Genomic DNA, 15,153 nt, shown 5'->3' with positions numbered 1-15,153 from the left:
CTGATCTTCTATTTTCTTGATTCTATCGATTTGATTCCCCGGGTGTTTGTACAAACACAGTAAAACCAATTTCAATATCTGAAGAGAAACAAATGGAGCGAAATGTGCAACGTTAACCAAATGCAAAGAACACACTTAAAACAAATTTTCAAAAGCTACATATCACGTCTTCCATGAGATACATATCTATATTTATATCAATACCCCCCCCCCAAAAGAACAGACCGCCTGTACGCCTCGCCCTTCCCCATAGATACGCAGCACAGCTACTTCATACCTACCCACCTTCCCACACGAACTCAAACTTCGAAAGAAATCGTCACATCCGGAACCGCATGCGATTGTCGAATGAAAACCAATGGATTCTGATCAATCGATCAGATAAGAAAAGCGATGATCAGATTGGTGGGGTGGTGGATAGGAAGGTCCTTGCACGGGACCTGAATCGGATCAGGGGGTCGTGTCGACTTACCTTCTTTGGTAGCGTCAAGGAGGTTTGCTGTGACATCTTGGAGGATGTTGTTTGGTATAAAGGGGATTGCTCAGATGATTGTTTTCTTGTGGTCACATAATTTCATTCTGTGTTTTTCGTGGGATCTTTCTGTATAGAATAACATTTCTACAACATTATTGTATCACTTCGTTATCAATTACCCCTTCACATCCATATCCACATCCAAAATCATGGGTTCCATGACACCCGAACAAAAATCCGGGGAATACCCTCAATTAAAAGAAAACACCATCAGAGTATACAAAAAACGAGGTATTTACCACTCTCCTCCTTACAAAACAAATTCTAATCCCTCATAGCACATTATGATTATCGCACGGTTCATTCCATTCTCTCTCAAACATTCGTCTCTACGATTTCATTCATAGTACCAGATGAAGATGGAGAACCCTCACCATTTTCCTTACCAATGACCGCTGTAGCTGGAAACTATGATCCTCACAAACCCATCTGTGAAGATGATGGAACCGAGGAACAGTATGTACGGGAACAGGAAAGTTTCGGAGAAGGACCATTCGATGTATATCTCCACGGAAATTCCGCCATGATGTTAAACCGGATGACGAAACAGGGAGGAAACATGAAAGTTGTAATCAGTAGCACCAAAGGTATATTCACCCCCATTCAAAGCAAGAGTGCTCTCACTAACAACCCACAGTCGACGGTCTAATCCTCCACTTCACCCCCAATGGCCACTCCCTCAACTACCGCTCCTGCATCATCCACGGCACCGCCGAACCCGTGACTTCCGCATCTGAAAAACACTACGCCATGCATCTCCTCACAAACCACATGATCCGTCGTCGCTGGTCACAGACTAATCCCGTGGCGCCCGAAGCCATGAAATCGGTGCAGGTGATCAAAGTCGTTGTGCGCAGTGCATCGGCGAAAATCCGGACTGGGAATGTAGAGAGTTTGGAGCGGGGAGGATTGGGCGAGCGGGATGATGTGTGGACGGGAGCGTTGCCGTTGTATGAGGTGCTGGGGGAACCGGTGCAGAGTGCGTATTGTGATGATAGGAAGGTGCAGGAGGGAGTGGTGGATTGGATGGAGAGGAGGAATAGAGAGGAGAGGAGGTATGCGGAGGAAAAGGCGATACCGTTGACGTTAGGTGGTTGTAGTAAGTGATGAGTGTGTAATATGTGATATTTAATAATAGATACCCCAAATGAGAATATAATATAGGATGTGGGAAGGGCGGAGATTCTGGAGTTTATTTGTAGCAAATCCCAAGTCATTCCATGAATCCCTATTAGACTTCAGAATCCAATCACATTAGACAATGCACCAAATTTACAATCATTCAGTTATTTGAGGAAAATAAAAGCTTCTATAGGCTGTTGAGCTTAATTCGTTTGGTTATGCTAATGCTATTCTAAGTATCAATTCCCAATTCTCAATTTCTGTGTAGTCGCTACTATTTCTCTTATTCATCATCTTTCTCTTCTTGCCAATAGCCTTCCCGTTCCTCCTCCGATTCATCTTCGTCATTGTCTTCCTCTTCCACTTGGGTTTGTGAATTTCGCCTTTCTTTTGTCTTCTGTTGGAAGCGATTGTGGGTCTTTTCTTTCTGAAATACTTTCGATCTGACTATCTCCCTCAGCAACAGATCATCATCTTCCATGGTTTGAGCCGGCCCTCCATTTCCGAAGTCTGTCATTTGCCTTGAGGTTACGCTGGTATTTTGTAGCCGCTAGCCTTGCCTTCTCCAACTCGTCGTCACCATCTTCGATTTTCTTCTCGTTCTTTTTTTTCGTGATATTTCTGTTTTTGTTGTTTATTTCTTTGAATCCTTTTCTGTTCAAGCTTCTCCTTTTTAATCGGATCATTCCCGTTCATAGTTTCCTGCTTTCGTTTTACTCTTTCTAGGTATTTCCGTTGTTCATTTGCTCGGTGCCTTTCTAGTCGTTGCTCTTCAGTTTCCTGTCTCTCGGACAAAGTCTTCTTTCCGCCTCCACCGCCTCGGTTTTCTTCTTCAGCCTCTTGGCTACTACTTCCCATTGACGAAAATATTGCACCCCCCAGTCCCCTATTTTCTCCTCGTCTACGACTTACTGAATTTTGATCGCGCGCAATTTCTTGGTACCTGGTCTCCCCACCCTCCTGCCACATGTCACGTTCTTCTATTCCACGTCTTCCACCTATAGCCTGCAGGTTGCTTTCTCTCAAAATAAATTCTATATCCATTGGCCCTATGTTGTTTCCAACAGCCTCTCCATGCCTATGTGCCATCCCCATCTCCAGATTCAACCCCCTCACTCTACGTTCCGCTTCTATCCGAGCGCGCTCCATCCCGCTCTCTTCCATTATTCTCTCCTCTCTCTAACCTTCTCTCCTCTCTCTCTCTTCTCTCTCTTCTCTCTCTCTTCTCTCTCTTCTCTCTCTTCTCTCTCTTCTCTCTCTTCTCTCTCTTCTCTCTCTTCTCTCTCTTTCTCACGTCTCTTCCGCATGCTTTTCCAGGTCCAATTCCATCTCCATCCCAACCAGACGCTCTTCATCCGTCGGAGACGGTAACCTTCTCGGACCAGTCATAATGATCGTGCCACTCTCACGTATTTCCAGAACCCAGAATTAGTAATATACACCAGATGAATCGGGATATCTCCTCCTAATACTCTATCCCCCTCGCCTTCCTCACAAACAAGCTACGAAGTCGAGTCGTCCTTCACACTGTTCGTAATTATGCGCACAATCCCTCTTCGTCCAGGCTTCCCCGGTACTTGTCCCCAATCAATATAACAGTACCCACGGACACTAAATACCCTTCGTAAACGTTGATGAAAAAAGAATGAAAAGATGTATCGGATGTTTTGATGTTTTGATGTTGTATTTCACCCTCGTCCCACGCTAGATTTTCCTAAGAGAACAGATGAAGGGGGGGAAAGAACAGACAAGCAAGATGAGATATGAAAGTCGAATAATAACACAGAAGAGTAAGAAAGGAAGGAAAGTGTTAAAAAAGTAATATTATGAAGATAAAAAGAGAGAAAGAGCGACTGAAGTATGCATCTTCGACCATATTAAGGTTGCTACCATTGCCTTTTACATGCCATGAAGAAGTTGCAAGGAAGAAAGAAGAAATACAAGGTACATTGAGAAAAGAATGCTCATTTGCGTATAGTACAATTCCTCGTAACAGAATAAAATATACCCAAACAATATCATGATCTATTAGTAATACACTCCGCATCTTTTTTTATACCAATTAAACATTAACACTGCCCTTCATCCCCCTCACAGGAAAGGACTACCAATCCTGGATACCCTCCTCAGCGAGATCAAGCGGTTCCCCATTAGCCACCGCCCTTGCATTACTAATTTCCCATTCAAACTCCTTAAGTGCTCTAATCTCGCTCCCTACAAAAAGCCCCCCAATTAACCCATCAATAACGCCCGCTCCAAGTCCCAAACTACTCAATAGCATAAGTATAAATGCAACGAAATTTCGAGGACTCCACCAAACAGCGATAAAACAACCTATACTAATAAATACCGAAGCGACGAAATGGCCTAAACGAAGACGTCTTTGACGACGTTCCCGGAGTCGGTAGGTATGAATCATGGCGATGATTTCATCGTATGTTGAGATGGGCAGGTATGGAGGTGATGAAGAAGTTTTAAGTTGTGTATGAGCACTGAGGAGATGAGATTCTGAGGGGGCGGTCTGGAGGTAGACACCATTAGAAACGGCGGATTTATTTTGTATTTTCTGTTCGGTTGGTGACGCATATTTTGTATGTACTAATGTTGCTTCGACGGAGAAATGATCACTCAATGAACATTGATATTTGGAATGTCGTTGCAGCATGCCAACACGTGCATCTTTTACAATCCATCCTCCTGCTGATGGATTGTTTTCATCGAAACATGTGTTGGCGAAGATATAGTCCAGTCGTTTCGCACGAGGGTCGGGCGTGTCGCCCGGGATCTTAATCTCTGGGCGATTTGGACCAAGACGTTTTTGTTCTCCCTTGTTCCAACGCCAAGTATTTAACACGCTATCGCAAGTTGCACCGTTTTCCGATAAATTAAATTCCGCAGTTGGTATTGGGCGTCTTCGAGCCTTTTCGACTTCATCAATCGCAGCACCGATAGAGCAATCAGGATGCAAGACCATCCAGACATCTCGAGTGGGTGAATGTGTACTGATAAGTCGATGGGCGAGGGATAATGGTATCATATTAAAATCTCCTAGGCCAAGAACTAAATGTCCACGCTCTGCGGCACCTCTCATGAGTTTCGCTATTTCCCATGCTTGTGCTGTTCGATGGCAGATATACGAATCGTTTGGCTCTGTTTCATAAGGTGCGTGGAGCTATGTACATTAGTTTTGGTAGAGCAAAAAGATTCAAAGTACTTGCATGTGTAGTGAAAACCTCCACAATATCTTTTGGCCCTTGTCCAAATCGAATTCTGGCACCAGCAACACCCTTTCCAACAAACCAATCGCCTCTGAAAAACGCCGTAGGCCTGCCATTCAGAGGATATCTGAACATCGAGCTCTCTTCGATTGGCCATTTAGACAAGATTGCCAAGCCTCCTCCAAATATGCCACTGTGATAAAACTTTCCATAAGGTAAAATATGTTTCGTTTCCTTTCGTATGCTCTTGTAATCTTCCTGTGTCCAACACTCCTGTAGACCAACTATATGGGGTGTAGGACTTGCAGACCCAATGGCTTGCCCAATTTCCGTAAGACGTTCATTCCGTAGGGTCGAGATAAACTTGAGACCCCAACAATTGAGGGTGATCACATTGATCTCATTGACTTCTAGTGATGGGGAGTCCATAACGATTGACGTAAGGTTTGGGGAGAGAGAAGTGGTAGAATGGAGGTCTTATATCGTGGAGATCTGCTGAGGCAGGAGCGGCGTAGTGCGAAAGAAATGAAATTAAAGAATTCCGTTTTGAGATTTTGACCCTTGCAATTGCATACAATAAATTCTATCACTCTATTCTATTGAAGCCAAACTCAGGTAAGCAGAAAAAGTTCGGACAGTTAGTTCAAAGTGTGCATTGAGTAGCTATTATGGTGTTTTGAACCATTTCCCATCAGTTCGGTCCCTTCCCTTGAATTAACCGTCATGACGTTTCTAGCCTCAACACCAAGGACTCAAAACCAGGGGTTCATGGGTCCCGTCCGGTAAAACAGCCGATGCTATACAAGGGTAAGCGCGTCGCGGTTAATTCCTCCATATCCTAGCGCTTAATTAATTTAAGTCGTCATTAATGTAACAAGAGCTCGAAAGCTTGAAATAATATCCGACATTGATGAGATAGCTACAACTCCATTCAATATGGCAGAAAGACACCAAAAAAAACGTCGAAGATACGATAGCGAAGTTTCTACACCGGGCTATAGTTCGCCGGATGAATTGGCAGATGATAAAGTAACCCGTCCATCTACGAGCACGCGTCGCGATTCAACACGCAGACAATCCAGACCGTATTCTAGTGATGGTAGCGCCGATGAACTGGACCACACGAATCCCCGCCATCGAAGTCCACGAAGTACTCGAAGTCGTCGAAATTCAAATCAATCAAGAAGTCGATCTACCTCTGAAGATTCACATCGCTCGGCGCAATCCTCATCCACACCTCCTCATAAACCTTTAAAACTTAACTACAAATGCAAATTCATACTACGAGGACATCGCAAAGGAGTTGCGCAAGTAAGATATTCGCCCAATGGTCGATGGATAGCTAGTTGTTCTGCAGATGGCACAATCAAAATATGGGATGCGGAAACGGGAAAACATTTGCGAACAATGGAAGGGCATCTTGCAGGTGTATCGACGATTGCTTGGAGTCCGGATTCAAATACTATAGCTTCAGGATCAGATGATAAGGTTATTAGACTTTGGGATCGAGCGACTGGTAAACCATATCCTACGCCTTTACTTGGTCATCATAATTACGTTTATTCGGTCGCTTTTTCTCCAAAGGGGAATGTGATTGCCAGTGGAAGTTATGATGAAGCAGTCTTCTTGTGGGATCTACGTGCAAGAAGGCAGATGAGAAGTTTACCAGCGCATTCTGATCCAGTTGGTGCGGTGGATTTTATCCGAGATGGAACATTAGTATGCAGTTGTTCTACTGATGGGCTCATGTAAGTCCATTTGCTAGCCATTCATAAATTTGTATCGGAAGTACTAATTATATGCTAGTCGTGTATGGGATACTGCAACTGGTCAATGTCTTCGAACTCTTGTACACGAAGATAATGCGCCGGTAACCACAGTCCGATTCTCACCAAACGGCCGGTATATTCTGGCGCATACACTCGACTCTTGCATACGACTTTGGGACTATGTAGCTGGAACATGTAAAAAGACGTATCAAGGCCACGTTAATAATAAATACTCATTAGGTGGAAGTTTTGGTTTCAGTGGTAATCAAGGATTCATCAGTTCGGGTAGTGAAGATGGAGACATTCTCTTCTGGGATGTTAGCACGAAGGAATTGATACAGAAAGTTCATGGACATGAAGGCGTAGTTTGTTGGGTTGATACTGCTCCGGGGCCAAATGGAGCGATTGTTAGTGCTGGTTTGGATGGAACAGTTCGGATATGGGTCGATGTGGGCGATGAAGATGGGTCTCCAAGACTGGATAATTTACATCTTGAATCGCAAAACACAAATCACGTGAAGCAGGAAAATGGAGAAGATGAAGACATGGGTGATTATAGGAATGAAGAGAGAGATGATAGAGACGAGGAAAGACAAAGGAGATATAGCAATGATACCCCGAGAGATGATATGAGTGTGGATAGAGAGACATCGAGAGAAAGAGATATGGATAAGGAAAGGGAAAGAAGCGAGGAATGCAGTCCTGAAAAAATGGAGGAAGACTAATCAGCTCTGAGAGAAAGTTACTTTAATTTAATGTGTAAAGCATCACACTACCTTTTCCTCACTTAAATCCCAATTTTAGTCCGCAACTAAACCCCGATGGGCTCAAGAAATGGAAATGAATCTGAGGTCGATCTAGACGGTTGCTTGCGAGATAGCCTGTCCAAATAAACTCCTCTCTTCTCGGTCATTAAACCGCAGCTGTCACACGCAAGATACAATTAGTATTTGGTCTGAGAGGGGAGCAAAGTGTTTGAGCTTTGAATCGGGAACAGTGCGTCTTTGTAAAAACGGTAAGTCTGCTCAGTCTACCCTGTTATGTGACTAGGTTCCGTAATGATTGTAGATTTGTCTGATGTTTGGTAAGTGCTAAAGTGAAAGTTTATCATGCGATTATGTTCAGCAAGCGTGTAAAACGGCGTGTCTCGTGTCTGGACCTGGTGATTGATCGGTATCGATATGGATGTTAGTATAAGTATGAAGTGATGAGCACAATGATCTTATGGGGTCTTAAGTTTGAGATGGGAACCTCTGTGAAAAAGAGGGAGATTTGGACGCTTCGGTATATATGTAGCGGAACACACAGTCTCATATTATCTCACCGATATCTTCTTCTGAGAACTGTGACTTAGAGCAAGAGTCAACACAATGTTCAGAATAATGATGTATTCTTCGTTGACTCAAGGAATCCGAGACTGTGCAATCAATTCTCCAGAGCAGCTCGCTTGCAAACACATGAACGATGCAATCTTCTGGCCAATCCACGGTCAGGGTCTTTTCCGATCTATATATTCTACGGATTCACTGTAGCTGCTCGATTCACCGTTTCCACTGCGCCATACTTGCATCGATGTTGATATATACCTAGGTATACATCGTCTTCGCATGTTGTAAAATCTATCAATTCCATTTCAGATACAACACACAGAAGGATTTATAGAATACCCGGTCTCTAGAATACCATCTTCTATTCGACTGAGGATTGGCCCCAAACTTTAAGTCGCCACATCCACAAAAATACAACACCCATCGACAAATCTTCACAAAGTCGCCGTCATGAACTCAACACCTCAGCAAGAATCAAAAGCCCTCATCGAGTTCAGGCCATTCTCACGCTTGCCATTCGAACTTCAAGCCCGAATTTTCAAAGAAGCACAACCTGGTCCTGTGGTCACCGAATTGCTTTTATTTATCCATGTAGAGGGAAATCATAGATCATTTACTGTTACTCCTCCTAGAAATTATGGGCTGAACAGTTTACTACTAGCTTGCAGAGAATCACACGCAGAGATCTTTCGCAGATTTCTAAAATTTGAAGTCATGACCCCGCCTTTACTTGACGACTATGTGTGGAAGCGCAGCAGTCACTTTCGGCCTAATATCGATATTCTTCTTGTCGAGGCCACAATGATGCTGCAATTATATGACATGGGCGGAAGCTTATCTGTAGAGAACATTACACAGTTGGCGTTGGATGTATTTCAAGAATCGTGGTATTGTCCTCGTACGACCTTTAGCGCCAGAATGAACAACGCAGCCAAGCTATACACGTTCCTGAGTAACCATTGTCCGGCTCTCTCAAAACTGTGGCTCATAGTTGAGACAGAAGCTTCTCCCATAGAGTCTCCATCAAGCACGCACCTACTTCGAATGCTGGATGTTTCAGATGGATTGATGGATCTTGATTTGCGCGTACAGTACGCCCCAGGCCTAAGCGACCGACAAAGATACTTGCAAAGAATGTACTTGCAGATACAAATGAATAATATCAGAGGATACGCAGACAAGATTGCTGGAGACTTCAGTCGGTTTTTTGAATACGAAAGAAAGTGATCCCTGGCCTTCACCTGGAGAGGCAACTCTAGAATACTGGAAGACTCGCAGGCCTGTAGCCGCTCTGGTGTGCTTGATTACTGAATTTGAAAGTGGCAGGGATATTCATTCATGCAAAGTTGAACACAGTGGTGCTTCAACCTGGCTTTGGGTTACCCGTCTTGAACGTCAACATCGCATGCCATAAGGATGCAAGTCCGGTGCATAAGTACAAAGGGCTGGCTCAGATATTTGATGGTGAACCGTGGTAGTTCAAGTTAGATATATGAGAGAGCACGTCGGTGGCACAACATCATCGGTGAGGAATAGGCAAGGATGTCTAATTGAGAGGATCTGAAGAACAGAAACTCAAGAGCGGAGAACTGACTAGATGAACAAAGCACCTAGTTAGACAACCTCACATAATGAAGTGTTTCTTCACATAACTTCTTCTGAAAAACTTTCCCTCTTAGTGAAATCAGTCTTGAGTTCGGAGCTCTAGTACCCCATTTGAGTTATTCTTGACTCTACTGATAAGCGATCTTTGATTCGTGCATATGAAATATAATACTTCTGAATCTTGGCTCATTTTCGGGTAGCAGCATTCTCGAAGTAGATGCACTCAATGCTATCCAATTTCATCTGACCATAAGCAAGTACCCCATAACTACCTATAAATTGAACCCCTAGAGATCTAAAGTGAAGTAAGCTTTTAAAAATGTAAAGGGATAATCTGTATAAGAGAAAGCTCTTATTCGTTGATGTATATCAAGAAACCAGTCTGTATATAAATATCACTATCTCCAAGTCTTCGAAACTCAAGTACTTTTAAGTTATACGCACAACATAATAGTAATATATTTTTATCTATACCTACACAAACTATTTAAGTTCTTGAGATCTAGAAGTTGGCTTTGCTTTTCATTTCAACCCCAAATCCATCCATATATGACCTCAAAACATTAGATCCCTCATGAAACTCAGAAATTGCGCGGTTTTGTCAGCTCTAAACTTTGGTAAAGAAGAAGTGCATCTTGTGTACCTTGAGATTATTAAGCATTTTCACAAGTTAGCTTTCCCAGGATTTAAGGCTAAGCATCTGCCATTCTATTGATCGGCTGCAACCACGCAATGATATCAGGATGAAAATTCTACCCAGTGAGATGAATGATCTCTGGTGACAAAAACCACTCTCTACCGAGGTAACTATCTCATTCGTCTAGGTGCTTTATTCACTTGCTGGCCCTGATTAACTTACTCATGTGCAAAGAAAATCGCTCTTGTATACCTAGTATTTCATTTTGTCAAGTTAACGGAACCGGTACAGCTACTACAGTTCTTTTCTGATTCCTCATTCTCACCATACGCAAATCTTCGACGTCTCGATCATCGAAATTACTCGAGACTTGCGGTGTTTGACCTCAACAACATCATATCGCTTGTACGCAACATTTGCCATTTCAACAAATTATCCATCGCTGGAACAGAGACTCTCCCTTTACAACTTGCGATATTCAGACTACACACAACAACATGGCCGACAAGATTTTGACGACAGCGTGTTCAACAGCAGCATCAGAAAGATTCAACGAGTTCCCATTGTTTTCCTCATTCCCAGTTGAAATACAGTGTCGGATTTTCAAAGAAGCTTTCCCCGACCCAGAAATCGTATATTGGGATTTTGATGTAACCGCACATAGAGGGCAAGATGTTCGTGTTTTCTTTCAAAAAGCAGACGTCACGCATTACTCCCTTTCTTGCTTGCATGCAAGAACTCACATGCAGAGGTCTTCCGGAATTACGAAAAAATCGAGATAAATTTCCCTACCCCTGTGGCTTTCCATAGTTGCAATCAATCTGATTGTTCCAGGTATCTTCGAAAGACTGTTGATACTCTCTTAGTGAGCTTTATCAATTTGGTATCATTGAATAGGGAGGGAGGAAGCATGCCGTTGAATAACATCACATACCTTGCTTTAGATCTTGATTTCGATCCTCCCTCATATATGCGTGTTTATGCCAAGCTCTACATTTCAATCAGCATCCACTGTCCGGCTTTGAGCACATTGTATTTTGTTTTTGATTACGGTCCGGATCGAGCAGATTGGTACGCTACCGAATACCGGCAACTTGTTGATATTAGTGAAGGCTGTGTGGATCTAGACTGGGAATTTCCGAGATTGAAACAATCCTTGAAGAAACGATTTCGAAATCCACCTTATCCGAACCACATTGCGTATATACACACAGCATTGGAAGATCTCAAATACATTGACAGAGAATCCAAACATCTCTCAAAGAGCTTTCATCGCTTCATAAATACCACAGAGAACGACATGTGGGATAAGCCTGGGGAAGAAACACTAAAGTACTGGGAGAATATCAGATCGACTCCAGTGTTAATGCTGAGATGCCTAGACCATTTTCAGGCGAGTCCCTGTTCTTGCAAGTCCGAGTATCCGGAGCTCTATTCAAGACATAATGAGATTTATCTAGGAATCCGCAAGGATGGAACGCCCATGCACATGTACACGGGTTTGAGGCAAATCTTTGATGGGGAACCGTGGTAGACGAAGCAGGGCTTGATTGATGAGCAATGTAACAATTAAGTACTTGATATAGTTCAAGACATAGGGTTCTATTATCATGGACTGGGGGATTCGGCAAAACTGTGAATGTGCTCGGGTAAACACTGAATAAGGGTTTTGTATTGCAGTGTTATGGGGAGCTAAGATTAGCATCAGCTTGTGTCTATATTCTAGTTAGAATAGTAATACATTCTTTAGGCATAAAGAAAACTCAGAATTTGAATATGATAGTGATGAATTATACCAAAAATGCTAGAAGTGAGAATGTAAGATTACAACTAAAATCTGAGATCAAGTACGAAGACCTAGCGAGTGTCTAGCTATATACATGTAGGATTATTCCAGTATCCAGATCTAAGTAGAACTAGGCCGTAAATTCAAAGAGCTTCATTAACACCTCTTCATATGTAATGACACAAAATCCTTGTATTAATAGTATACGATCTAATGATCTTGAAGATTGATTCGCTTATCATGACATCGCCTTCTACACTCATAGTCAATCTGGGAACACTGGAATCAAAACGATATTAGAACAGGCAAAAAGTTGTTTTTTACATTCTCTGTATCTATTCCTAGAGTATTAGATATTGTTTTCTTATAAATAGACAGACTGGAAAGATCAATGTGGGTAGATTTAGGGTTCCAAGTCGTGCATAATGTTTGTCACCGTGACATCAATTATCACCACAACAAAGCAACATACAAGTAAATAAAAGAACTAAATTAAATTCAACATTCTGTACAACACATACACAGCAAAAGAAAATTAACAATAGTCAGAAATTCAGCGTTGTGGTAGCCTTTCAATAATGTCCTCAAATGAAGTAGTTGGGTTGGGTCAGCCAAAAAAAGTTGAAATCAAAAGTTGAATCAAGTTGCAAAACCAAAATTCGAACTCGAAAATTAAAAAAAGCTCTTTGATTCAAAGAATGACAAAATAGTTGATTAAACAACTTTTCAGACATGCAACAAATCTTTTGTGATTGTGTAGATGTCACATGGAAAATATGTGATTGGGGACGGTAATTAGATGGGAGAACTTCGGGCCGAAGGAGGGGAGTGGTTCGAGCTTTTGGCGAGCTTGGGGTTTTTTTGGAGGTTGATGATTGATTGATTGATTTAATTAACGTCCTTTTCTCAGTCCAAAACTATTTAGGATGGCTAGGCTTTAAGAACCTAATAACTGCTAATGGATATCTATAGTAGATATATTCAATTTGGGGGAGTAAAAACGAATGCTAAAGTGTTATGCCCGATTTCTATTTGGAATGCAAATAAAGATTAAATAGTCTTCATCCTTTGAGACATTTCCTTTTTTACTCTTCCCCTACCCCTAATCTAATTAAAGTATTCTAATATCCAATTTCTCTTTTTAAAATCCTAAATCCAATTTGCTATCCCTTTCTTTCTATAAAAGGCAAGAGTTATCCCCTCCCGAGTTATCTTCAATATAACAAAGGGTCCTTTTATTAGTGAGATAGTAGAAAAAGGCACCACTCTTTTTTGTTTTTATCTCTTTTAAACTAGCCCTTTGTATATCTTTATAAGCTTGATATTCTTCAGTTTTTATTAGATGTGTATAATCGAAACTGTTGAAAATAGTGGGGCAGGGCCGAATCCTAAGCCCTATTATCTATATACAAATCAATTTGGAAAATTCGAAAATTCGAAAATTAAAAGAAAAATGTTGTATTGTATCAATGCCCAGAGTATAGTATTAATTTGAAAGCGATAGCATTCTTTATATTGTGTTATCGTAATATTCGAGTGGCTGAAAGCCAAAGGGTATAAAAAAGGATTGTAATATGAGTAGAGCGGCGGTAAGCTTTATATCAAAAAGATTCTTTTAAAAGAAGAGACCTATTGTGTATTATATTTCTATATTTGAAATAGTAATCGATAATAGATGTTGAATCTAACCGGGGCTTCCATAACCTTTGTATCCGTATCTAAAGCTGATATTCAACTCTTTGTAGGTATTGTTGTTATAAAATCGTAATATAATCCTTTGCTATATTTTTGAACCTCTTTCCTTTCAATTCTTCCAATTCTATCTGCGACTCAATCTTAGCTCTGCAGACTCTCAAGAGAGAGCTGGAGGTTCGTAGGATGCACCGCGTACAGGTGTTGAGTCTTCGCATCCCTTTGGAGGTTGATGCATTGGATGGTTGGGGGTAGATTTAGAATTTTCTGAGTTTTGGCGTTATTTGTGAGAATAAATATATGTTTGTTTGTTGTGATGGGATGGAGGAGATGCTTTGTTATTAGGAGTTAGGTGAGGTGTTGGTATGGATGTTAGGTTGTTGATTGATTTGTGATTTAAAAAACTATCAATAAACTTGAGAAGCAATCATTTTGGTAGCTTGAACACAATGGAAATTTGCTATCATGTTGCATTTCTCGGAATCCTATAAATGTATGAATCTGGACTGCCATCAGAACATTACAGCTCCCTATTCTACTCTGCCTACTTCCAGAAATCCTCCTCCATTTGATATCTGTCTATCTCAACTGTATAGATATTTCAAATGCATGTCTTCCATCCGTTATGGCTCCTCAGTTTCAAGCATAACACTTGGAAACATCCAAATTCTTTCGTTATTAATCTAGTCATATCACTCAGTAACGGAAGCAACATATGAAGAGCCCCTTCCCTCTGCAGTTTTATGGTCCCTCTCTCAAACTGAAAGTCATGGCTCCATGATATTGAATTATCCAACGCACAAGATTCTATGATGACATCCTTGAGCAAAAGAGCTTCTGTCTGTAAGGTACTAGATGCTACTGCTTAGCTTTCGCTTCTGAAGTCATTTTCTATGTAAGGAGGCTCTAACAAATTAGATTTCACGATCTATTAAGATTTCTTGAACTCACAATTAAACTTTGTTGATTCTGAATACCTAGGTTGAGGAGATTGCAGATCTAGTAGGAAAAGGGGTGATGTTAGCTAGCTGTGGAGTTTGAGGTCTATGAGGTCTATGAGATCTATGAGATGAGTTATGGAAAGGAGTTTGGGGGAGTATTTGAAACAAGCAGGCGTTTATCAATTGCCTTTGTACATAGAGGATCACTTGAGCAGAAAAACTGTAAGATTAGACTAGATTCATATTGGATGGGCTTCCTTAATCTTGCAGAGATAGGGAGGATGTGTAAGAATTTGTGAAGGAGGGCCGAGTTAAAACCCGTGGCTGAGTGTTAGGTTGAGATGGATTGAAGTTTCTTGGTGAGCCAGAGAAATTCTATCATGAAGTTATTGAAAGGACAGTTATGATGATATTTGCAGGGCTGAAGAAAAGTCGTAGTGAGATTACTTGAGGAAACGTATTGAGGAGGTTCGTGATATTGTGCCATGTCACAGGAGTGTGACTCAAGTTTCAAGGAGAT

At 41.6% G+C, this 15,153-nt stretch overlaps 6 protein-coding genes across 6 annotated transcripts; 4 read left to right on the top strand and 2 right to left on the bottom strand.

Annotated features, from left to right (window-relative positions):
* Positions 1–548: 548 nt before the first annotated feature.
* Positions 549–1,785, top strand: EAF02_009872 (uncharacterized protein). The gene is made up of 3 exons (XM_038905920.1): positions 549–766; positions 814–1,122; positions 1,173–1,785. The coding sequence occupies exons 1-3, from the start codon at positions 685–687 to the stop codon at positions 1,640–1,642; spliced, it is 861 nt and encodes a 286-aa protein (XP_038754343.1). The 5' UTR covers positions 549–684; the 3' UTR covers positions 1,643–1,785.
* Positions 1,786–2,233: 448 nt separating this feature from the next.
* EAF02_009871 (uncharacterized protein) lies at positions 2,234–2,806 on the bottom strand (the record flags this gene model as incomplete). The annotated part of the gene is made up of 1 exon (XM_038905919.1): positions 2,234–2,806. One exon carries the CDS (start codon positions 2,804–2,806, stop codon positions 2,234–2,236), a length of 573 nt encoding a protein of 190 aa, XP_038754342.1.
* Positions 2,807–3,761: 955 nt separating this feature from the next.
* On the bottom strand, positions 3,762–5,304 carry EAF02_009870 (uncharacterized protein; the record flags this gene model as incomplete). Its single annotated transcript, XM_038905918.1, has 2 exons — positions 3,762–4,829; positions 4,876–5,304. 2 exons carry the CDS (start codon positions 5,302–5,304, stop codon positions 3,762–3,764), a joined length of 1,497 nt encoding a protein of 498 aa, XP_038754341.1.
* Positions 5,305–5,811: 507 nt separating this feature from the next.
* Positions 5,812–7,369, top strand: EAF02_009869 (uncharacterized protein; the record flags this gene model as incomplete). Its single annotated transcript, XM_038905917.1, has 2 exons — positions 5,812–6,623; positions 6,682–7,369. The coding sequence occupies 2 exons, from the start codon at positions 5,812–5,814 to the stop codon at positions 7,367–7,369; spliced, it is 1,500 nt and encodes a 499-aa protein (XP_038754340.1).
* A 1,053-nt stretch (positions 7,370–8,422) lies between these two features.
* EAF02_009868 (uncharacterized protein) lies at positions 8,423–9,199 on the top strand (the record flags this gene model as incomplete). Its single annotated transcript, XM_038905916.1, has 1 exon — positions 8,423–9,199. The coding sequence occupies one exon, from the start codon at positions 8,423–8,425 to the stop codon at positions 9,197–9,199; it is 777 nt and encodes a 258-aa protein (XP_038754339.1).
* Positions 9,200–9,388: 189 nt separating this feature from the next.
* On the top strand, positions 9,389–11,748 carry EAF02_009867 (uncharacterized protein; the record flags this gene model as incomplete). Its single annotated transcript, XM_038905915.1, has 3 exons — positions 9,389–9,446; positions 10,737–10,888; positions 10,951–11,748. The coding sequence occupies 3 exons, from the start codon at positions 9,389–9,391 to the stop codon at positions 11,746–11,748; spliced, it is 1,008 nt and encodes a 335-aa protein (XP_038754338.1).
* Between the last annotated feature and the right edge of the window lie 3,405 nt (positions 11,749–15,153).

This window comes from Botrytis sinoallii, assembly GCF_014898435.1.
Source record: "Botrytis sinoallii strain Bc 23 chromosome Unknown BSIN_022, whole genome shotgun sequence".
NCBI classification, from domain to species: domain Eukaryota; kingdom Fungi; phylum Ascomycota; class Leotiomycetes; order Helotiales; family Sclerotiniaceae; genus Botrytis; species Botrytis sinoallii.
The sequence above is the reverse complement of the archived record's forward strand: the minus strand, read 5'-3'. Positions and strand labels throughout refer to the sequence as shown.